The 25,206-nt window shown below is 39.5% G+C and overlaps 1 protein-coding gene across 3 annotated transcripts; it reads left to right on the top strand.

Annotated features, from left to right (window-relative positions):
- The first annotated feature begins 601 nt into the window (after positions 1-601).
- LOC122330463 lies at positions 602-21,706 on the top strand. Of its 3 annotated transcripts, none has more exons than XM_043227493.1 (15): positions 602-781; positions 11,645-11,992; positions 12,212-12,298; positions 12,378-12,470; positions 12,650-12,724; positions 13,015-13,105; positions 13,226-13,338; positions 15,126-15,260; positions 15,391-15,474; positions 18,865-18,963; positions 19,032-19,130; positions 19,816-19,908; positions 20,023-20,121; positions 21,242-21,270; positions 21,370-21,706. In XM_043227493.1, the coding sequence occupies exons 8-15, from the start codon at positions 15,191-15,193 to the stop codon at positions 21,439-21,441; spliced, it is 645 nt and encodes a 214-aa protein (XP_043083428.1). In that variant the 5' UTR covers positions 602-781; positions 11,645-11,992; positions 12,212-12,298; positions 12,378-12,470; positions 12,650-12,724; positions 13,015-13,105; positions 13,226-13,338; positions 15,126-15,190; the 3' UTR covers positions 21,442-21,706. The 3 variants fall into 3 exon arrangements, 2 of the variants coding, with proteins under 2 accessions (XP_043083428.1, XP_043083436.1); XM_043227501.1 differs by having other exon boundaries at positions 21,373-21,706; XR_006248020.1 differs by lacking the exons at positions 13,015-13,105; positions 15,391-15,474; positions 18,865-18,963; ... (3 more) ...; positions 21,242-21,270; positions 21,370-21,706 and having other exon boundaries at positions 603-781; positions 15,126-15,144.
- The last annotated feature ends 3,500 nt before the right edge of the window (positions 21,707-25,206 follow it).

Below are 25,206 nucleotides of genomic sequence, written 5' to 3' on the forward strand. Positions count from 1 at the left end.
GAGGACAGTACACGTGTACAGTTTACAGCAAGAGAGATTGTGTGTTTTCAGTCGAGACAAAACTGTCTCTGGGTAAGTGAACAGATACAAACAAATCAAACTTGATTTCTTATAGTAAACAGTAAACTACATGACATAACTACAGTAATACTGTAATACTGCTAATAGTAGTAGTTTACTGTTGACTATTAAGAATCAAGATTTTATATATATAACACTTTTTAAATGTTTATACAGTATTTGCAGGTTATTAGTATTTATGCAAAAAAAAACCTTAAACACTATAGTGTACTGAAAACTGAACAATAAATAAATAAAAATAATTAAGAGTTATTAGATAATTAGTAAATATAGCGTTTTGAATGATCGACAAGCTGTTTTGCAAGTGTGGTGTTTTATTTTATTTCTTTATCATTATTATTATTTTCACATGAAAACATGTTTCTGTTTTTATAGATCTCTTTACGAGTGGTAAAGTCATTTCTCAGGAGGTTCAGTGGATTTGGTCTGTCAGGTGGACCGGCGCTTCTTAAAGAACAGTCTGAAGGTGGAGTGGAGAAGAGACGAGACTCTGGTTCATCTGTATGAAGACGGCAAGAGTCGACCAGAAAAACAGCACAAGGATTATCACAAAAGAGCTCATTTCTTAAACAAGAACATTACAGATGGAAACTTCTCCCTCCGGCTGAAAAACCTGAGAACTGAAGATGAAGGGGTTACACATGTAACGTTTACAGCGACCAGGAGTGTGTGTGTTCAGTCAGAAAAGAGCTGAAACTGAGTAAGTAAAAAAATGACGAATAAAACAAACCTCTTATTTCTCTGATTAATGTACTAAACCAGAATTTTGATTAGTTTGGTTTGTAAATGAAAGTCAGTAAATAAAGTACACTATAAAAGCTCCAAGCAGATAATTTCTGTAGAAAAAATGTGCAAGGATTTATTGTTTAGTAGAAAATCTGAACTCAGTCTTCTATAGGATGTGTGTCATTATTTGTAGTAATATTCAATCAGTCAATCAATCAATCATTTTTATTTATATAGCGCTTTTAACAACACAGGTTGCATCAAAGCACTGTACAATATAATGTAGAAGAGTACAATGACAGGGATGTATAATGACGAGAGTGACCAATTTCTTATTAAATGCAGAGACGGTCTCTGTAGTCAATTCAACGATAATCACTAGAAGTTAAGTGTCCCCAACAAAGCAAGCCAGAGGCGACAGCGGCAAGGAAACAAAACCCCATGCATACAGAATGGAGAAAAAAAAACCTTGGGAGAAACCAGACTCAGTTGGGGTCAGTTCTCCTCTGACCGGACACCCAGCACTTAACTTCCAGTTCAATTTTAAACGCTGCTGTGTCAAGTAGTGTAAATTTCTTAGTGTGTGCGTGTGTGTGTGTTTGCATCAGGAACTGGTGATTGGTCCACGGGCGCATCTAGGTGTTCTGGTCTCTGGTGAACATAATCTCTGGGTGCTGATCCACCATCTAGTCTGGATACAAACTGTGAAAACGGATTGAGAAAGAGACAGGACTAATATTAGCGTAGATGCCATTCTTTTCACGATGTCACAAGTACATCGTATTGTAGGAGATAGTGTTCCCGTTCCAGCAAATCTAAAAATCCTTTAACGGATTTGAATAATAAAAAGTGTGTTGGTGTGTTATGTGTAGGCTAAGTTAAAAGATGTGTCTTTAATCTAGATTTAAACTGGCAGAGTGTGTCTGCTTCCCGAACAGAGTTAGGGAGATTGTTCCAGTTTTTGATTGTTGAGTTTAGGTGCTAGATAGGAAAAGGATCTGCCGCCCGCAATTGATTTTGATATTCTAGGTATTATCAAATGGCCAGAGTTTTGAGAGCGCAGCGGACGTGCAGGACTATAATGTGATAAGAGCTCGCTCAAGTATTGAGAGCTAAACCATTCAGGGCTTTATAGGTAATTAATAAGATTTTAAAATCTATCCGATGTTTGATAGGGAGCCAGTGCAGTGTTGACAGAACCGGGCTAATATGATCATACTTCCTAGTTCTTGTAAGGAGAAGAGCGGAAGCCGACTCGATTCCTTTGCAGATGTTTATTAGAAACACACACACAGATGAGAATGGTCAAAGACAAGCAAGGGTTGGCAACAGTAATATCAGTCCGGAAGGCAAACATACACAAAGGGATATCCGTGGGCAAAGTCGATGGAAGGCAAAGGTCAATAACAAAGTTCAATAGAGATCGGTTACCGTAACAAATAAGGAAGATCTGTGAAGCCGTGAGTCGATAAAGCAAGCAATGGTCATACACAATGATAGTCAATAGCACAATGGGTAAACGCTTAGGTAAGGCAGACAGGCTGGCAATACTTCGCGTAGAGCACATGGTGCTCTACGGTTAAATAGCATCAAACAGGAAGTGGTGATAGAGGAGCGGCTCGAGTCAGTAATCGGGAGAGGGCTCCTCTGCTGGCTGGATGTTACAGTTCTAGTAAGGACTCTGGCTGCTGCGTTTTGGACTAGCTTAAGTTTGTTTATTAAGCGTGCAGAACAACCACCCAATAAAGCATTACAATAATCTAACCTCGAGGTCATAAACGCATTAATTAATATTTCTGCATTAGAGGTTGAAAGCATAGGTCGTAATTTAGATATATTTTTAAGATGGAAAAACGCAGTTTTACAGATGCTAGAAACATGATTTTCGAAGGAAAGATTGCTGTCAAACAGCACACCTAGGTTCCTAACTGATGATGAAGAATTAACAGAGCAGCTATCAAGTGATAGACTGTGTTCTAGATTATTATATGTGGGGTTTTTAGGTCTGATTATTAGTACCTCTGTTTTTTTCAGAATTTAGCATTAAGAAGTTACTCATCATCCAGCTTTTTATATCGACTATGCATTCTGTTAGATTCTCAATTTGGTGTGTATCACCAGGCTGCGCTGAAATATAGAGCTGAGTATCATCAGCATAGCAGTGAAAGCTAACACCATGACTCCTGATAATATCTCCCAGAGGTAACATGTACAGGTTGAAAAGTAACGGTCCTAGCACTGAGCCTTGAGGAACTCCATATTTCACTTTTGAGCGATATGATACCTCCTCATTTATTGCTACAAACTGATAGCGGTCAGATAGATATGATTTAAACCATGCTAAGGCACTTCCTTTAATGCCAACATAGTTTTCTAGTCTATCCAAGAGAATGTTGTGATTGATAGTATCGAATGCTGCGCTAAGATCTAATAGCACTAATAACGAGATAAAACCATGATCCGATGATAGAAGCAGGTCATTAGTAACTCTAATGAGAGCAGTCTCAGTACTATAGTACGGTCTAAAACCTGATTGGAAATCCTCACAGACACCATTTTTTCTAAAAAGAAATACAGTTGTGAGGATACTACCTTTCTAGTATCTTTGACAGAAAAGGGAGATTAGAGATTGGTCTGTTGGGATCAAGATGTGGTTTCTTAATAAGAGGCTTAACTACAGCCAGTTTGAAGGTTTTGGGAACATATCCTAATGACAGTGATGAATTAATAATGTTCAAAATAGGATCTATGACTTCTGGAAGCAAATCTTTTAATAGTTTAGATGGAATAGGGTCTAACATACATGTTGCTGGTTTAGATGATTTAACAAGTTTGTTCAAGTCTTCTCCTATTGTAATGAAGAGTCATAGGCGGTTGGATCCATGTGCGACAGGGTTTAATCGTAGTCAAACAGGCGAGGTCAAACAGGAGCAAACAGAGCAACAAGGGAGATCCAGAAGACAAAACAATAACAGGCGATAGGTCAGTAGGCAGGCAGAGAACAATCACAGAAACGTATATCACGGTCAAGGTCGGCAACAGATAATCAAAACAAGAATAAACGCTCGGAATTGCTGTGTAGACAAACAAGACTTCACGAAGAGTGATCATGGGAAGTTCATTATAAAGGTTGGGAGTGATGAGAAACACCTGGTGGCTCTAATCAGCCCAAGGTACGGGGTTGTGGGAAATTGAGTCCTTTGATGATCAGTACTCCGGTGAGAGCTCCCTCCGGTGGGGGTCGGAGAGTGCCACAGAGGTGCTGTTCGTGACAGAGCCCCCTGCGAGCGGCTCGAAGCGAGGAGTGATTCGACGCCGAGGTCTTCCACGGGGTCTGGGAGCAGGTTTGTCGGGATGGTCATGGTGAAAGGTGGCAGTGAGCGCAGGATCGAGAATGTCTCGAGCAGGTATCCAAGTCCTCTCCTCGGGTCCATAGCCTTCCCAATCAATGAGGTACTGTAATTCCCTGCCTCGGCGTCGTGAATCCAGGATTTCTCGAACCTGGTAGGCCTCCTCGCCGTCGATGATTAAGGGAGGGGCGTCGTTGGCAGCGACCTCATCCTGGTCCCTCTCTCCTCCCGGGCCACCGGCGGGTTTGAGCAACGAGACGTGGAAAGTAGAAGTAATGCGGTAATTAGCAGGGAGATCAAACAGTAAGAAACTGGAGTGATTTGAGAAATGATTTTGAAAGGACCCACGTACCTTGGACTTAATTTCCTGCAGGTTAGCCGAAGGCGGAGGTCTCGGGTTGATAGCCAAACCCAGTCACCAGGAGAGTACTCCGGTGCATCTCGGCGACGACGATTTGCCTGAGCTTGGAACCTTCCGACTGCTCCTCTGAGATGGACGTGAGCGGAGTTCCAGACCTCTTCACTCCTTTGTAGCCACGAGTTGACTGCAGGTAGTGTGGAGGGTTGCCCAGACCAGGGAAATAATGGAGGCTGAAAGCCCAGTACGCATTGAAAGGGAGTTAGCCCGGTGGATTGTTTCCTTAACGAGTTCTGTGCGTTCTCCGCCCAGACTAAATAAGCGGCTCCAGTCCTGTTGGTTGTTGTGGCAGTAATTCCGGAGGAATTGTGACAGTTCTTGGTTCTGACGTTCGGCTTGACCATTGGATTAAGGGTGATACCCTGAGGTTAGACTTACGTTAATGTTGAGTTGTGAGCAGAAAGCCTGCCAGACTCGAGAGGTGAACTGTGGGCGCGATCAGACACGATGTCTTCGGGTAGGCCATAGAAGCAGAATACCTGTTGCAGCAGTACTTCAGCAGTCTCCCAGGCTGTGGGTAGCTTAGGCAAAGGTATGAACCTGCAAGATTTGGAAAACCGATCCACAACTGTGAGCACCGTGGTGAAGGAGTTGTAGACCGGTAGATCAGTTACAAAGTCTATGGCTATGTGAGACCACGGTCTTTCCGGTATGGGTAGTGGTTGAAGGAGTCCTGCTGGGCGTTGATGGGAGGTCTTTGTGATATTGCACGTTTCGCATTGTTGAACAAAATGGATGGTGTCTGAGCGAATGGTTGGCCACCAGAAACGGTTGTTAACTAGCTGGAGGGTGGCTGTGATGCCTGGATGACCGGCGCTGGGGTATCATGAACCCAATGAAGAACTCTTTGTCTTAAGACTTGAGGCACGTAAGTTCGATTGGGAGGGCATGCTGGTGGGGCTGGTTCGGAAAGTTGAGCTTCTGTGATCTCGGTCATGATGTCCCACTGGACCGGGAGCAACGATGCGGGTTGGTGGTATGATAGGATCGTGAGAGAATTCCTGAGGAACGCTCTCAAATTGTCTGGATAGGGCATCCGCCTTAGTGTTCTTTGAACCAGGACGATACGTAACTTTGAAGTCAAACCTGGAGAAAAACAGCGACCATCTGGCTTGCCGTGAATTCAGTCGTTTAGCAGATTGAATGTATTCCAGGTTTCTGTGGTCGGTCAGAATGGTAAACGGTAATTTAGCTCCTTCTAGCCAATGCCGGCACTCCTCAAGGGCGGACTTCATAGCGAGAAGTTCTCTATCTCCCACATCGTGAGTTACGCTCAGCGGAGTTAAGCTTACGGGAGAAGTAGGCACATGGGAAGAGTTTCGCTGGCTGTCCGTGACGTTGAGATAAAATTGCTCCAATGCCTACATTAGATGCATCCACCTCCACAATAAACTCTCGATTCGGGTCTGGGTGATGGAGTATCAAGGCGGACGTGAATTTTTCTTGAGCATATCAAATGCCTGGATGCTGTCAGGTGACCATGATAGGCGATGACAATTCCTTTTGACAAGTGTGGTGAGAGGCGGCTACAGTACTGAAATTACGAATGAACCTTCGATAAAAATTAGAGAAGCCCAGAAATCGTTGCAGTTCCTTTACTGTGGAGGGCGCGCCACTCCACGACTACCTTGACCTTGTGCTCGTCCATGGTCACCCCCTCCGAACTGATGATATACCCCAGGTAAGCCACTTGCGTCTTATGGAATTCACATTTTTGAGCTTGGCATACAATTGATTCTCTATCAGGCGTCGGAGAACAGTTCTAACATGAGAGACATGAGAATCAAAGCTATCAGAGTAGACGAGTATATCATCCATGTAAACGATTAGAAACTGGTTTAGCATGTCTCTAAATACCTCATTCACGAAGGCTTGGAAGACCGATGGACTGTTCGCGAGCCCGAATGGCATAACAAGTTATTCGTAGTGCCGGAAGTTGTGGAAAAAGCCATTTTCCATTCATCTCCCTCTCTGATACGGATCAGGTTGTAGGCATTTCGGAGATCTAACTTTGTGAAGAACTTGGCGGTCTTGCGAAGTTGTTCCAGGAGGCTGGTACTAGTGGCAAGGGGTAGCGGTATTTAATCGTGACCTCATTCAGTCCACGATAGTCAATGCAGGGTCGAAGACTCCCATCCTTCTTCTTTACAAAGAAAACCCTGCAGATGCTGGAGACGTAGAGGGGCGGATGAATCCCTTGGCGAGTTCCTCCTCGATGTAGGATTTCATTGCCTCTGATTCCGGTTGTGAGAGAGGGAAGACACGATCGCGTTGAGGAACGCAACCTGGCATGAGGTCAATGGCGCAATCATACGGACGGTGAGGTGGTAATTGTGTTGCCCCCTTTTCACTAAATGCAGAGGCTAAGTCTTGATATTCAACAGGAAGTTCATGTAAAATAGTGACTTTTTCTTCAGCGGGAAGTGGTTTGGTGGGAGATTGGTGCACAGGGGCGTTAAGACAGTGTTTGCGGCAGTTGGTTGACCAGCGTGTTATTTGGTGATCAGTCCAGGATATAGTGGGGTTGTGAGTCTCAAGCCAGGGTAGTCCAAGGATGATGTTTGGGAGAGTGGATCACAAAGGCGTATAGATTCCGAGTGGAGAGTGGAATTTGTCGGGTAAACTGAGACGCGGATTAAGGTTAGGTTGAGGCGGCATCATGGTTGGTTGAACGGGCTGAGCTGGTGGGGTGGTGTGTTGGGTTGGGTTAGCGGCGGCAAGGGTTAACGCTTGAATAGACCTCACCAGCTCTTCCGTCAACGTGGTGAGCTTATGCAGCTGTTGCTGATGCGTGGCGAGGATGGTAGCTTGGGACGAGACTTCTGACATCAGATAATACATTTCCGCTGGATCCGTTTGTGGCGAAGTCTTCTGTAATGAAGAGTCATAGGCGGTTGGATCCATGTGCGACAGGGTTTAATCGTAGTCAAACAGGCGAGGTCAAACAGGACCAAACAGAGCAACAAGGGAGATCCAGAAGACAAAACGATAATAGGTCAGTAGGCAGGCAGAGAACAATCACAGAAACGTTATACGGTCAAGGTCGGCAACAGATAATCAAAACAAGAATAAACGCTGGAATTGCTGTGTAGACAAACAAGACTTCACGAAGAGTGATCATGGGGAAGTTCATTATAAAGGTTGGGAGTGATGAGAAACACCTGGTGGCTCTAATCAGCCCAAGGTACGGGGTTGTGGAAATTGAGTCCTTTGATGATCAGTACTCCGGTGAGAGCTCCCTCCGGTGGTGGTCGGAGAGAGCCACAGAGGTGCTGTTCGTGACACCTATAATAGAGAAAGAGTGTAATTTTTCCTCAGGGGATCTAAAGCTCACTATCTGATGTGAAACTGTAGTTGACGGCTCCATAGTTACAATTTTATCTCTGATGGCATCAATCTTAGAAGTAAAGAATTTCATGAACTCCTTGCAGCTATACTCTTGGGGCATATTAGCACCTGTTGACGTTTTATTTTTTGTTAATTTAGTTACTGTACTGAATAAATACCGGGGGTTGTGTTTGTTTTCTTCTAAAAGGGATGAAAAATAATCAGATCTTGCAATTTTTAATGCTTTTCTGTATGACAGCATACTCTCCGCGCCAGGCAGTACGAAAATACTTCTAATTTAGTTTTTCTCCAACTGCGCTCCATTTTCCAGGCTGCTCTCTTTAGGGTGCGTGTGTTTTCATTATACCATGGAGTCAGATTGTTTTTTTATCTTTTTAAGTGCAAGAGAGCAACTGTATCTAAAGTGCTAGAAAAAAGAGAGTGCATAGTTTCTGTTATATCATCAAGTTTTTGCGTCGTATTGGATGAGCTAAGGAATTGAGATAAGTCAGGAAGGTTATTTAGAAAGCTTTCTTTTGTGGTGGAAGTGATGGTTCTACCATACTTGTAATAAGGTGCAGAGTTTACAGGTTTATCTATACAGAGTTCACACAAGACTAGATAGTGATCTGAAATGTCATCACTTTGCTCCAGTACTTCAACCATTTTAACATCCATTCTATGTGACAGTATTAGATCTAGTTTATTAGTGCTGTGCCCTGGTGGCCTGTATACAGTAGCCAGTACAAACATGACAGAAGATTTCTGACTAGCACATGATTCTGTGGATAATGTTATATGCAGCACCAAAATTGCTGTAAATCTCATCACCCCGGTAAGCAGGGAGGGGACCGGAGCATATTACATTGTCCGACATTGTGCTTGCAAATTCACACACCTCTTTAATATTATTTTTAGTGATCTCCGACTGGCGAAGTCGAACATCATTAGAGCCGACGTGAATAACAATCTTACGAAATTTACGTTTAGCATTAGCCAGCACTTTTAAATTTGACAAGATGTCAGACGCTCTGGCTCCCGGTGAGCATTGGACTACGGTGGCTGGTGTCTCTATTTTCCCGTTCCGTACAATAGAATCGCCAATTACTAGAGCACTTTGATCAGGTTTCTCAGTGGGTGCGTCACTGGAGTGGGGAGAACCTGTTTGATGTTCTGATAGGAACGGATGAGCGGTGTTTTGACCCGCGACTAGCCCGCCTCACGGTCACCCAATTGCCCTGCTGCAGGGGCTCTGAAGCTGGAACTGAACAATGTACATGATTCACTGTACTAGTCGCATCGAAAGAAGTATCTACAGCCCTCGCATTCTTACTGTCCTCAATTAAAGTTTGGATGCATGTCTCTAATTCTAAAACCTTCTCTGTCAGCCTAGCAATTTCCCTGTATTTATCACACGTGAATCCCTGCTCGCTAACAGAGAAGGATAAACTATACATGTGAGAGACGGTGCAAGTGACGATTCAGGGAGATATTCTTTATCATTTAACAGAAATGTTCTTTTAGTTTATTCAAACCATTTTTACTAACGACTGTCTACTCTTATCCTCTTTTTAGAGTTATTTTTCAGCAGAACTCCTTTCTGTTTATCTTCTTCACTGTAAAGCTGCTTTATTTCTTCTTTAAAAAGTGACAGATGAAGAGTTTTTCCTCAACAAGCAGATATAAAAAGCAGAGAAAAGAATAACATTCTCCATTGTTCATATCTGAAAGTTGTGCAAAAGCGTGAGATTGAAGAGACGTGAAAATAAATAATGAAGACGAGACACTGCTGTACAGTCATGACCCTAATGATGTACTAATAATGCACTTTTTGGGGTGGTTTAACAGTTATTCATAGTTTATATTATAGTTATTCACTGTTTATAACAGTACCATAGTACTGAGACTGCTCTCATTAGAGTTACTAATGACCTGCTTCTATCATCGGATCGTGGTTTTATCTCGTTATTAGTGCTATTAGATCTTAGCGCAGCATTCGATACTATCGATCACAACATTCTCTTGGATAGACTAGAAAACTATGTTGGCATTAGAGGAAGCGCCTTAGCATGGTTTAAATCATATCTATCTGACCGCTATCAGTTTGTAGCAATAAATGAGGAGGTATCGCTCAAAAGTGAAATATGGAGTTCCTCAAGCCTCAGTGCTAGGACCGTTACTTTTCAACCTGTACATGTTACCTCTGGGAGATATTATCAGGAGTCATGGTGTTAGCTTTCACTGCTATGCTGATGATACTCAGCTCTATATTTCAGCGCAGCCTGGTGATACACACCAAATTGAGAATCTAACAGAATGCATAGTCGATATAAAAAGCTGGATGATGAGTAACTTCTTAATGCTAAATTCTAAAAAAAACAGAGGTGGTAATAATCAGACCTAAAAACCCCACATATAATAATCTAGAACACAGCCTATCACTTGATAGCTGCTCTGTTAATTCTTCATCATCAGTTAGGAACCTAGGTGTGCTGTTTGACAGCAATCTTTCCTTCGAAAATCATGTTTCTAGCATCTGTAAAACTGCGTTTTCCATCTTAAAAATATATCTAAATTACGACCTATGCTTTCAACCTCTAATGCAGAAATATTAATTCATATTGGAATCGCAGTCGGCTTCCGCCTCCTCCTTACAAGAACTAGGAAGTATGATCATATTAGCCCAGTTCTGTCAACACTGCACTGGCTCCTATCAAACATCAGATAGATTTTAAAATCTTATTAATTACCTATAAAGCCCTGAATGGTTTAGCTCCTCAATACTTGAGCGAGCTCTTATCACATTATAGTCCTGCACGTCCGCTGCGTTCTCAAAACTCTGGCCATTTGATAATACCTAGAATATCAAAATCAATTGCGGTGGCAGATCCTTTTCCTATCTAGCACCTAAACTCAACAATCAAAAACTGGAACAATCTCCTAACTCTGTTCGGGAAGCAGACACACTCTGCCAGTTTAAATCTAGATTAAAGACACATCTTTTAACTTAGCCTACACATAACACACCAACACACTTTTTATTATTCAAATCCGTTAAAGGATTTTTAGGCTGCATTACTTAGATTTACTGGAACCGGGAACACTACTCCTACAATACGATATACTTGTGACATCGTAAAAAGAATGGCATCTACGCTAATATTAGTCCTGTCTCTTTCTCAATCTGTTTTCATAGTTTGTATCCAGACTAGATGGTGGATCAGCACACAGAGATTATGTTCATCAGAGACCAGAACACCTAGATGCGCCCGTGGACCAATCACCAGATCCTGATGCACACACACACACACACACACTAAGTCATTTATGCTACCTGACACAGCTGCGTTTAAAATTGAACTGGAAGTTAAGTGCTGGGCATCCGGTCAGAGGAGAACTGACCCCAACTGAGTCTGGTTTCTCCCAAGGTTTTTTTCTCCATTCTGTATGCATGGGGTTTTGTTTCCTTGCCGCTGTCGCCTCTGGCTTGCTTGGTTGGGGACACTTAACGTCTAGTGATTATCGTTGAATTGACTACAGAGACCGTCTCTGCATTTAATAAGAAATTGGTCACTCGTCATTATACATCCCTGTCATTATACTGTATAGTGCTTTGATGCAACCTGTGTTGTTAAAAGCGCTATATAAATAAAAATGATTGATTGATTGATTGAAAAAAAGTCACAAAATGTGCCTCACTTTTTTTGTTTTAACATTTTACATTAAAAATGCTCATTTTCAGGATTCTCTGTGAAACCTTCGCATTACATGACCGTTCCTCTTGGATCTTCAGTGGTTTTGCCCTGTTATCATAATAAACCCTCTGGAACGAGCAATCTGAAGGTGGAGTGGAGAAGAAACGAGTCTTTAGTTCATCTGTATCAGGACGGAGAGAGTCGAGCAGAAGCCCAGCAGCAGGATTATCAGGACAGAGCTCATTTCTTCACTGATCAGATTCAACATGGAAACTTCTCTCTCCTTCTTTATGATCTGAGATCTGAAGATGAGGGACAGTACACATGTACAGTTCACACTGGCTCTTTCTGGAGTCGCTGTTCAACTAATATAAACTTGGTACTGAAACTATTGGGTAAGTCAACGGATACCAAAATTAGTAGTTTAGTCATTTGTAATATTAGTTTTGTGTTGAGTTTGATTCATTAAGTTATGAATGTTATGGTCAGAAACAACAGAAAAGTGTGTTTGAATAGAATAGAATGGCTGATAACGTTAGTTTAAATAATGAATACATATGTAATTAAATGTAGAATCGCTCTTTAACTGAACAGAGATTGTGTTTTCTCTTCAGAACCAGTCTTCCGTCTTCAGATGTTTCTGGTCTTCTGTCCAAATGTTCTGATGTTTCTGGCGTTTGTTTTCTGGGGTGTTTCTGAAGGTCATTGATTCACTTATGATTGTCAGTTAAGTATTTGTTTATTAGTACATCTACGTTATTATTTGTTTGTTTGTTTCAGGGTCTGTGAGTGAGTCGGTCTGTTGTTGCGCTCTTTATTTTCTGAGGCCTCTCCTGCTGCTCTGGACGGCTCCGTATATTTTTCATTTCACAGGTATGATTCATTTGATCTGTTTATTAGTGATCAGGAAGTAAACTATAATACCCAGATGTACATCATCTTAGTCTGGGGATTTACCAATAGAAAATGTGTTAAAACGTGTATTAGTGGCACTTGTGCTTTAGTTGTGTATCATGTATCATGGAAGTCATGAAATATGTTCTGTTTTACAGGCACAGTTAAAACATTGATTCTGAACTACAGTTATGTGGCAGAATATGTTGTTGTCTTACTTGTTGTGTATTCAGGTAAACATCCATCATTATCATCAGCGCATTAAACTATATATTAAAACTTTATTCTGTAATATTCCGAATATTCTGCAGCAAGAAAAATCACACACACACACACACACACACATATAGTATGTTATGACAGATCATCTGTTCAGTGAATCTCTGTGTTTATGCGTCTGAATCATCTTATTAAATGCTCTCTGACGCAGCTGATTATGAATTAAATCTGCAACCTTACACTAATCTATGAGGTAATGTTAACAAAATGAAAATTACCACTAAATGTCTTGTGTTCCTGACAGACATCATACGAGCAGCACAAAGGTCATCAGGAGCAGACTGAAAACAGAACAGTCTCAGAAACACACAGACTGTCGTTAAAAATACAGTACTGTAAGATTATTTACTGTACATAAAGACAGCAGTTTACTGACAGCAGTGTTTGTGTTGTGTTAGCCCGTGTTCATGTTTGATTCTAATGCAGTTTCTTCTTCACCTCTTGTTTTCTTCCAGCTCTCTTCACAAGTGCTTGGCAAAGCTTCTGAGCTACGCTGAGTTTGACAGAGCCGTGATCATCGCCCTGTTTGTGTTGGTGTTTGTGTTCTGCCTCTGCAAAGCCTTTTACAGTCAGTATCTCTGTGAGATTGATAATCATGTGATCAGGTGCCATGAGTCTAGTCTGATCTAAACAAATCACACTTCTTCTCCTTCGATCTCACATGCTTCTCCAAACTCCTCGACCGCTCCAAGAGTTCACAGTCATCCCAACAATTGTTTTCTATCATTTCATGCAAATTCTTGTTTTATTTGATCTGTACAGCACTTCTGCGTCTTTTAAAGTGCTCAGTTAACTACACGCATCACAGAAAATCACTTCACTAATCGTTTACACATTTATCAGACCGGCTTTAACTATAGAAAGGTAAAGAGTAAAAGGAGCAAATCTGAATCAATGCTATATTCATCACCACTGTCCTGCTGAACTCTTAGTTCCTTACAGTTTTCTGAACTGCTTACCAAATCCTAACTTGACACACAGTTTTTGAAACCTGACACTCAAACACCAGAAACATACACCAAATCTACAAAACATACGCTAATTCTCTGCCTTTGACTTGAGTTTTAAGTTTCATGAAACACTTTTTGCAAAACACAACACACAGTTCTCTATGTAACACACAAAAAACTGACAGGAAATACCATTTTATTTTTCAACTGATCAAAATGTGACATTAATTCATCAGTGCCTCAAACTGACTCCTCATTTCTGCAAACACTCGCTGCTTTACCGAACATCAACCAATCATTGTTATAGAAAAGGCCAAAAGTAAATAGAAAATAGAAACAAAAAGAAAATAGACCAAGGGTCAGGATATAGGTTTTGAACAAAGAATGAAAATATTTACAATTGTCATTTACCAGACATTTTTTTCCAACTTACAGTACAAATTACTGTAACTAAAACTTTCCATAGACTTCTATATAGACCTCCATTACTTTTATACTGACCTGACCAAACCACACACACACACACACACACACCAAACTTTCTCCATACAGTAGATGGACTCAGTTCTGAAGAAGTTTACAGTAGTTGTGCATCGACAGCTGAATATTTGCTTTAAATTCAGTAATCTTCATGTCAATATATACTTTTAATAAGTGCATTATTAGAAAAAAGCTGTGTGTGTGTAACGATGACGCAGAAGACAGGGTAGAATCCATTGGCGGTAGTTTATTGGAGGTAAAGACGAAAGACATCAATGGTAAAACAAGTGCAGGGTCAATACCAGGCAGACAGTCCAAAGAGCAAACAGGTTCAGGGGTAATCCGGATCTCAGAGTAAATGGGCAGGCAGTGAGTCGGCAACAGGTTAACACTCCAATCAGGCAAACAAGACAGATAAGAATCCGGGGAACATGAGTCAGGCAAAGAGGCTATGGTCATACACATTAATATCAACACAGAGTAGTAATAGGAAAGCTCGGTAAGGCAGTCAAACTGGCAATACTTGGCAGTAACCATGTGGAGAGCTTCTAGAGATAAAGCCCTCTAACAGGAAATGAGCAGAGGAGCCTGAGCACAGCTAGCACTCAGGTGAGGGCTCCTCTGCTGGCTAGGCGTTACAGTGTGTGTCCAGTCAACTGAGACAAACTGTAATCTAATAATTTATATAGATTTTAATACTGAACTACAAACAGATGTTAATATTCTGATCTACAGATTATTAACAGAAATAGTACATATAGTGGTATTTTTCTGAAATATCATAATGCAGTTTTTAATGAAACACAGTTGTGTTAATTCTGTCCACTTCATGTTTTTGTTTTTATTTTTATTGTTTATTTTTTTAATTCTGATATTAATGGCTCAAAGCTTCAATCAAATCATATTTTTTTAATGTTTCCTCTAGTTTTAGCGACAGAGGTCTGGAAGAAAACCGGACAGGCACTTAAGATCTTTAATCTCGTGGCTGATATGATCTTTCAGATTCTGCCAACTTTACAGTTCATCCTCCTCTTCTACACGTTTGGATCGACCAGAGGAGGTCAGTTCATATTTAAAATGATCTCACGTCATCTGTGTTTTATTGCATTTTAACATTTTGATTATTCTCTAGCGCCAACAATCTGCTGTGAACACGAAGAACATTAAAATAATTACTCTCTTGTGTTCAGGATTCATCATAATTATTATTGTACCACTGTTAATGCTGATGATGAATGACGCATGGCTTAAAAGATGCTATTATAGACTGGGCTGTAAGTATGATCTTAATTATGATCTGATTTCTGATTTCTTCATCAGTGTCTCTGTGATATTATCTTCAGTGTTTACAGAAACACATTATAATACTGATATAATAACTGATTCACTAAAACAAACAAGTTTGATTCCTGAACATTACACTGAATCATCATACTCGTGTGTGTGTGTGTGTACATGTGTGTGTGTGTATCCTAAGACAATCATATTCATCTGTTCATATATCAAGCTCTCATTTGTTTCTGCTTCATTAGTTATTATGCAGCAGATCTGCTTTCTAGTTAAGTTTATTAATTTATTTTAAATGAACTGTTTTCATAAAATGATCTGACTCACTGATCCAAACACACAAAACTGAAGATCAGAAATCATTAAACAACATAGACAGAAAATAACATGAAAATGAAGATCGAAAATCATTAAACAATTCCATGGACTTAAAATAATAAGATGAAAACGAAAATTTAAAAAAATTACAAAAAAACAGATACATTCAATGAGATGAAAAGAAGATTTGAAATGATTAATCAAGACCATTCACAGAAAATTAAAATTAATAAAACAATTCCATAGGTAGAAGAAAAGATGAAAATAAAGATATATCTAGTTAACTAGCCTTAGACATATCAGTGTACTAATTCATGCTAGCAGCATGCTAATAAAGCTTGAAATATGCTTGGATAAATGCATCATGTTGTAGTAATTTCTTGCAATCAATCATTATTAAAGAACTGAAAGGACTATGTTATTTTGTAAAGTATTTGGTATTTTGGTATGAAACGGTAATTTACTGTTTCTTTCTGGGGAACACGAAACTGCGTCTGTGTGACCATGCTCATCGTCAATCAATCATTTTCAATCATTTTTAATTTATATAGCGCTTTTAACAACACAGGTTGCATCAAAGCACTGTACAGTATAATGACAGGGATGTATAATGACGAGAGTGACCAATTTCTTATTAAATGCAGAGACGGTCTCTGTAGTCAATTCAACGATAGTCACTAGAAGTTAAGTGTCCCCAACCAAGCAAGCCAGAGGCGACAGCGGCAAGGAAACAAAACCCCATGCATACAGAATGGAGAAAAAAAAAAAAAAACCTTGGGAGAAACCAGACTCAGTTGGGGTCAGTTCTCCTCTGACCGGACGCCCAGCACTTAACTTCCAGTTCAATTTTAAACGCAGCTGTGTCAGGTAGTGTAAATGACTTAGTGTGTGCGTGTGTGTGTGTGTGTGTGTGTGTGCATCAGGATCTGGTGATTGGTCCACGGGCGCATCTAGGTGTTCTGGTCTCTGATGAACATAATCTCTGTGTGCTGATCCACCATCTAGTCTGGACACAAACTGTGAAAACAGATTGAGAAAGAGACAGGACTAATATTAGCGTAGATGCCATTCTTTTTTTACGATGTCACAAGTACCTCGTATTGTAGGAGTAGTGTTCCCGGTTCCAGCAAATCTAAGTAATGCAGCCTAAAAATCTTTAACGGATTTGAATAATAAAAAGTGTGTTGGTGTGTTATGTGTAGGCTAAGTTAAAAGATGTGTCTTTAATCTAGATTTAAACTGGCAGAGTGTTTCTGCTTCCCGAACAGATTTAGGGAGATTGTTCCAGAGTTTAGGTGCAAGATAGGAAAAGGATCTGCCGCACGCAGTTGATTTTGAAATTCTAGGTATTATCAAATGGCCAGAGTTTTGAGAACGCAGCGGACGTGCAGGACTATAATGTGATAAGAGCTCGCTCAAGTATTGAGGAGCTAAACCATTCAGGGCTTTATAGGTAATTAATAAGATTTTAAAATCTATTCGATGTTTGATAGGGAGCCAGTGCAGTGTTGACAGAACCGGGCTAATATGATCATACTTCCTAGTTCTAGTAAGGACTGCTGCGTTTTGGACTAGCTGAAGTTTGTTTATTAAGCGTGCAGAACAACCACCCAATAAAGCATTACACTAATCTAACCTTGAGGTCATAAACGCATGAATTAATATTTCTGGTTGAGACCGCCCTTACGATATTGTGTTCCTATGTGGGACCTGTGCAGACCCCCTTCGAGCCCATAGAAGAGATTTCTGATCGTTATCTGATTATTAAGACTACATTCTTATTGGCGATCACTTCTCTAAAGAGAGTAGGAAACCTTGAGGCCCTTTCAGTTGCCCCTTCTTATCTTGACTTTGTGCCCAGTCTATCGAAAGCTTTTCTGTACCCTCGAGTGGGTTACACAGTGAAGGTCCCTACTACCACTGCTCCACGGCCAATCGTACTGCTGGCATTTCATCCTCCTCCCCTTTGGGAGCCTAACCAAAGCTGAACTGTGTGTGTCCAGTGTGAGCACTGGACATGTACGTTCACAAAGCAGCCTTGTGGAGAAGGTCGAACCAATTGCTCGTATGCGTTGGTCCACCTAGGAGAGGTCAGCCTGCTTCTAGGTTGACCATCAGTCGGTGGATTGTCAAGTCAATCATGACTTCTTATGAGTCCTCTGGTCTCCTCGCCGATGGGAGTCAGGACTCACTCGACAAGGGTATGGCGGCCTCAAAGGCCTAATTGGCAGATGTCCCAGTTTTGGACATCTGCATCGCTGCGGTTTGGTCCACCCCTCTACATTGGTATGACCCCAGGGTTATCAGTCCTCTCGCCCTAGTCATGTATGTCGAGACATAGACACAGGGCAGGGATTTGGAACTTTGGCAGCGTGGGCATCTCTTTCACAAAGTGTCTCTGGACGCAGTTTGAGTCCCTGGAAAGGAACGTATACAGGTTATGAATGTAACCATGGTTCTTTGAGGAACAAGAACTGCATCTCTGCCATACTTCCGGCATCCCTGTCAGCGCAGGTCATCATGACTATGAAGCTGGCGCCGGCTTTGCCGCACATGCCTTTATACTTTCCTGGTTGCTGACGCCACCCGCCCTTACATCGCTCCTTCCAATGGACGGATTCTACAGCAGATTCAGATCGTGGTCACACAGAAGGCGTTCCCAAAACATCTCAGAACGCAATTCTCTTTTCCTCAAGGAACAATGGTTATATATATAACCTGTATACGTTTTTGAGTAAGTTCACCATCACTGATGATCAGGTTTTCCATCAATAATCATTCATCTGTTGTTGTTCCTGTTGTTTCTTTGTTCAGTTGTTTTCTGTATTTTGTTTGTTTCTCTGGTTACCTTTGGTTTTTTGTCATGGTTATTTATTAGCTCTGCCCTCTTGTTAGTCTCCACGTTTTTATCTAGTCTCCTGCTTCTGTCTTCAGTGTTTTTTTAAATCAAACACAGTCAGTGTTTTCTGGTTTAGTTGATTGTTCAGTGATCTGTGTTCAGATGCGTCTCTGTGTCTTTATTCCTGACCAGACGTGTCTCTTTCTCTCGTCTCTTTCAGTTTCACTTTCAGTTGTGAAGACAGTGATGATCATCTTCATATTGGTGACTAATGCAGTGATGATCGTTCTTTACATATTCACTCTGGACTATCAAACAGGTGATGTTTATAATAAAGAGCGACACTGATCTTGTCTGAGGACAGAAGAGCTGACTCTTGTGTTTCAGATGCGATTGGATGGGGCTGTGTTGTGATGTTTCTGCAGGTTCGCTGGACGCTCATGTTCTTCACAGATTATATTTATGGTTTTCTCAGATTGTCTCAAGGTACAGTATGGATCATCTTCTCTGTTTTTGATTCTGTCAGACAAAGTCATTAATCTAATCAATACAGTTGTTAGCATTTAAACATGATAACATTAAAATTCAAATCACTGATAAACCTCTTACTGTAGAAAATACCCTGATCTCTGAACTGAAATATTCATAATTCAAATAAGTTTAAGAAAACAGATGTAGGACTGCTGTGTTTTTTAAAGAAGACTTTCAGAATAGTATTATAAGTCAAGTAAAATTACTTTTTTGTGTGTTAAATATAGCCTGTATTTGATAAAACAGGTCTAAACTCTAAATCAAGTCTAATCAAGTTTAAGATAAAAAATAAAGCAATAAAAAACGTTCTGAGATGAATATATTCTCTCATTAAACAGCAGCTAAATACTGAAGCTAAAGTCTTTGACCTGAGTTTGTCAATTTGTCAAGATTAGAAAAAAATTATTCAGTAAATATTGTCAAATGTGAAATATTGTTTCTATGGTAACACAATGCCCAATTAGAAAACCGTTTTAATGATGACTAATTTATGATGAGCACTGAAACATTTCAGGATAAAAGTGATAAATATAAAGCGTGAGAATTCTTCTACTAATAAAACAGTGACGAATTAAAGCATTGTTTTATTGATATAATAAGCGCTGATGATGTATTTATCTGAAGGTGATTGTCGTTTCAGGTTTTCAGCGTTATGTTGCTGTGTATGTGTTTGGATCAGTTGTTGTAGTTTTACTGAACTCTGCATTAATAACAGAAATGATCCTGAAATCAGGTGAATACACAACATCTGAAGAACACTTTTTCATAAAGTTGATGGTATTAAATGAATGTGAGCTGATGTTACTCTACAATAAAATCTGATTCTTCATCTTTCTGTGTTTTTCAGCGTCTGGAGGCCGTGTGATGGCTGATCTCAGATTCATTGTGTTTCTGTCTGAGTGTTTATTTGCTGTATCTCTGATGATTTCTGCGTTCTTAGGATCCAGTGAGTATAAACCTGAATGGATTCTGTTACAAACCTTTAGATCAGCTTCAGCTTTTCTTGTCTCACCTTTCTTCAGTCGTTTCATTATATCAGTGATTCAGTGTGTGTGTGTGAAGCTGTGTTTAAAAGCGAGTGTTTAATAACAACATTTATATCATGATATATTTCTGAATTTATGTCAATACAATATAAACTGCCCAGAACACCCACCTCAGACTCCTTTTAAAACACACACTACCAGTTAAAAGCTTTTTGGACAGTAACGTTTTCATGTTTTTTTATTTTTATTTTATCTCTAAAATAGAATTTATTGCTGTGATCGAATCTGAATTTTCAGCATCGTTGATGCAATCTTTAGTAATGATCCTTAAAAACTCATCAAAAAGTAAATAGCATTTTAACAATAACCAAATAACAACTGATTAATTTAAATAGAAAACACGTTTTACAGTATTACTGCTTTTGCTGTATTTTGGATCAAATAAATGAAGGCTTCTCAGGAAGAAGAGATTTTTAAATAAATGTTTTTATTTTTAAAGAAATCTCTGCCAGGATTTTTGGCCGATTGTTCTTATAGATGAAACAAATGTGCTTCAGCCAGGATAAAGAGTATGAAAAGTGCTGCAGAAAACAGGAAAAACAACAAAACATGGAGAGAGGACTATTCCTGTTTGTCCAGGCCTGGATTTAAAATTGAGACGTTAAATCAGAAACTTACTGTAAAACCTTCAACGTACACACAGATTACATTCACAGAACTTACTGTACTCTCTCTGTGTAGTGTAGGCCTGTCAGTTCTGCTGGTAATGTGTATCAAAAGATCAGAAATGGCTTTAAAAATCATACCACCGTTATTAAAAATACCGATATATTGATAATGAAATCTGAAATCTGCTGAGATTGACTCTGAATCACCGTTAAATGATTCACAGAGATTCAGGTGTGAGTTTGTAGAAGAAGAAGATATGGATCAATTTAAACAATAAAACAAATAAAAATCATCAAAGAGATCAAACAAAAGCCTCCTCCGCCAAGGACACACAACACAACAGATATATTGAGATTCAATCTGATTCAAACACTTGACTGATGTGTTTCTCTCTCCGTTCTGACCTCACAGAGATCACAGACTGTCTGAAGTCTTGTCAGGTCAGGTCCTTCATAAAACACACTGATTTAAACTTTACCTCAGATAGTTAACTGTGAGGTCTCATGGATTATGTTTACATGACGTGTCTTGTCCTGCAGGAGAAAGCGAGACCGAGACGAGTCAAAAGATCCCAGAAGAACCAGAACTCAGAAGAAGAGAGATTTCTCTGAAGACTGTAGATGCAGCGCTGTCTCAAACATGATAAAGAAACTATTACAGAGTGATCCTGAACACGTTAAAGCTGCTTTCAGTCAACGGATGGATTGTGAGCAGCACCTAACAAACTAAAATATGTCCATCAGATCTGCACTGATCCACTGACGTGTTTTTTGGAAATAGCTGTAAATATATATTTTGTATATATGTGTGTAAAATCTTTTTTAAAGACTGATTCTAGTAATACACATATTAAAATCTGTAATGGCCGATCTCAGACGACTTTTTACTTTTTTCATGGTCAAAGAAAACAGGTGCATTTTTCTCAGTCCTATAAACAAAACTCTTACACTAAATAAAATCATGCTCCAAAATATGTCAACAATTTCTTCATGTTCCCCTCAGACGGGTGTTCATTTAAAGGATATATTGGTTTCACGGTCAAAAATCTAAAGAATGAATTATTATGTATTTACTGTTTATTCATCGATTTCACAAGAGAGGTGTTCATGGAAAAAAGGCTAAATAATTTGTCTGTTTAAGTCTAGTGATCTGCAGACGTTTTGTTGGTTTAGACAAGATATCAATAACAGAAAATCATACATTTTATATATATTTTTAAATTATTGGTCTTATGAAGTATTCTAATTTGTTGAGATGTGAGCCAAAATCATTACAATTAAAAGAACCAAAGACTTAAACTACTTCAGTCTGTGTGCACTGAGATTATTTAATACACAGGTTTTGCAATTTAAGTTGAATTACTGAAAAAGAAGATGCACCTCTGAGTATTACTACTAACAACACATTGCTAGCCCAACACTTCAACAATAATAATGATCAATAACCAATAGTTAATTATATTTTTAGTAATTTGCTGTTCATATGCCACAGCTATGACTACACACTACTAGACGAATTCAGGCAAGGTGAAAACATATCAATGTTCAGTCAAATACTGACTTTTAAATATTTGTTGATGCTTTTGAGACTTCTAAAAGTCGGGCTTTATTGGCAAATATTGTATAAACCAGCAGAAAATATACTTGAGCAAAATAACTTTACGTTCATTGTGTGTTTTTGGGTGAACTTGAATTAATTACTGCTGTTAATGTAGTTAATGCAAAACTTCAGGTGCATCTCAATAAAGCTTATAAAGGGCAGCAGAGTTTATTTCCTACTCTTAAACCAGCAACTTCCAGCTTAAATCAGATAAGACCAGCCAACCTGTCTAGGCTGGTCTTAGCTGGGGGTTTTTTCAGCAGGGGTGGCAGAGTAGACAAACATCGGGAGGATATTTGTGGATATTGTGGATATCATGCACACATTTCCCTCACCTACTGCTTTTCTGCCTAATAAGCAGTCTGGAAGTATGCGATTTGGATGAAGCCAATGTAAAATCGAGTAGTGTATTATAGCTTTAGACTTCCTGATCACGTGATTCGAGGCACCATTTGAAAAGTGAAAGTAAATTTGATCTGCCGCCATTTCACAAACATGAGCGTCCGTCATGGAAATATCTATTTGTGTGTTAATTTATAGCTAAAAGGACATAATCGTTTGGTTTAATTTAACATTTGATGATGCACCGAGCACACTGTGTTTTATTGTCAGGACTGCTGATGATCGCCGAAGGTAAGGATTTCTGTTTTCTTGTTTTACCTGTTTATGTCTCAGTAAACAGACGTATATTTACAGCGCTGTATAAAACGGTTTTGATTGGCACAGAACAGCTTCCACAACTAAATCTCTTCACTACAACAAAAGAAACTCAGGTGTGATGTGAAATGTCAATGATGTGAAATGTCAAATCTTTTCATAGTTATGTTTTCCAGCTTAATCAGCAGTGATTTATTGGGATTAACTTGAGTTCAACAGAACCACACAGTAAAGTACCAGTAAATATAAACACAAGTTTAAGCAGAGCTGCAAGACAAAGAATCAGCTCAAGCACAAGAATGTTTAGATCAAAATGGTTTGATATGGTCAGATATTGTCATGTTGAGGCACGTTAGTCTGTGTCCTACTTTTTAATTGGGCTATATTTCCTGGTTTCCTGTTTTGATCTAAGGCCTGTTTTTTTCTATGATAATGAAAGTGAAAGAATCTCTGTCAATGATTCATAAACACAGTTTGCTGGTGAAGTACAAAAGCAAAAAGCAGAACTTGATTTAAAAGTCTTCTGTTATTGATATGTGTTCTATATATGTTTTACATCTAAGAGAATAATGTTTGAGGTGGTGGATGAGATGAACGAGTAGTAACATCACTCTCTCTGTCTCTCTCTCTCTCTCTTAGTCTCACACACACACACACACACACACACACACACACACACACAAGGAAAATCTAGACATAACACAAGTTTCTTGCCTCTCTTTTTATCATCACAGTTGAATTATTGTAAAACAAATGTCATATCTACTCCCTTTAATGCACCTACTTTATAGAAATACTTGTTCATGTCAGCATCGATGCTATAAACTATGAACAAGCTTTATCTCATTTCTGTTTCTCAGGTTTGATTGTAAAAGGTCCGTCTGGTCCTGTGGTTGCTCCTCTGGGATCTTCAGTGGTTCTTCTCTGTTCTGTTGATGAATCTTTACCAATAAAGGATCTGGAGGTGGAGTGGAAGAGAACACACTCAGAGACTTTAGTTCATCTGTATCAGGACGGAGAGAGTCGAGCAGAAGCCCAGCAGCAGGATTATCAGGACAGAGCTCATTTCTTCACTGATCAGATTCAACATGGAAACTTCTCTCTCCGTCTGGATGATCTGAGATCTGAAGATGAGGGACAGTACACATGTACAGTTCACGGTCAGCGGGAGTCTGGAGAAACTATGGCTGAAATAAAGGTTGATGTTGGTGAGTAATGATCACATTTCTTTACGTAGTTTTCTCTATGGTTTCACAGAAAGTACTTAGTGAAGGTTTACACTGTTTGTGTTTCAGAGCGTTTGAGAGTGTCAGGATCGAGTCGCTCTGTATCAGTGTCTGTGGGAGAAGACGTCACTCTGAACTGCTTTGTTGACTCTAACATCACACTTCAAGACATTGAAGAGGTTTCATGGAGGAAAACAGATGAAGATATTATGGTTCTGCTCTACCAAGAGCATACGGCTTTACCAGAGGCATCAAACGAGCGATACAGAGACAGGGTTGAGTTCTTCAGTGATGAAATCTCCAAATTAAACTTCTCTCTCAGACTGAAGAGCGTCAGAACTGAAGATAAAGGAGTTTATATGTGTGAGGTGTTAGCTGGAGAACTTTCAGGGGATACTACAGTAGAACTGGAGAGACTGGGTGAGTAAATTCTTTTTAAAAATAGCTATTTTTTATGTCTTGTATACATAGTTCATTTCTGCAGCAAAGTAATTTAGATTTTTCAATAAATGTTTTTTTCATGGAAAATAATTCACAATAATACACAATAAATAATAATAATAAACCAAAACAGTCTTTTTCATGCACCTGTCAAGTTTGAGATTTTGGACTTTTTAGTTTTTGTTTTTTCCAGACTAGTGGAAATAAAATATCCAAAAGACAGTGATTCCTTTAAACCACTTAATGTATTTGTGTCAGCCGATTTAAATTTCAGTAAATATTTTAAAAGGGGTGATTGATTGTGATTTTACTTTGTTTTTAAGTTAGTTAGTTAATGTTGCTTTTTGGGCATAAACGATATCTCATGAGTTCTGATGCTAAAAATTCAAAACCTGGCCCCAAGGCATACGTGATGAAGAAGAGGAAGAAAACTAGGGGTGCATAATCTAATCA

The sequence above is a fragment of the Puntigrus tetrazona genome, chromosome 3 (genome assembly GCF_018831695.1).
Source record: "Puntigrus tetrazona isolate hp1 chromosome 3, ASM1883169v1, whole genome shotgun sequence".
Taxonomy (NCBI): domain Eukaryota; kingdom Metazoa; phylum Chordata; class Actinopteri; order Cypriniformes; family Cyprinidae; genus Puntigrus; species Puntigrus tetrazona.

What these genes read in the sequence shown, in the direction of transcription:
- LOC122330463 (XM_043227493.1), top strand. Translation starts at nt 15,191, where the DNA reads ATGATCTTTCAGATTCTGCCAACTTTACAGTTCATCCTCCTCTTCTAC. An exon ending in GTTTGGATCGACCAGAGGAG is followed by an intron (nt 15,261 to 15,390) that starts GTCAGTTCATAT and finishes TCTTGTGTTCAG; the next exon opens with GATTCATCATAATTATTATT. An exon ending in ATGCTATTATAGACTGGGCT is followed by an intron (nt 15,475 to 18,864) that starts GTAAGTATGATC and finishes CGTCTCTTTCAG; the next exon opens with TTTCACTTTCAGTTGTGAAG.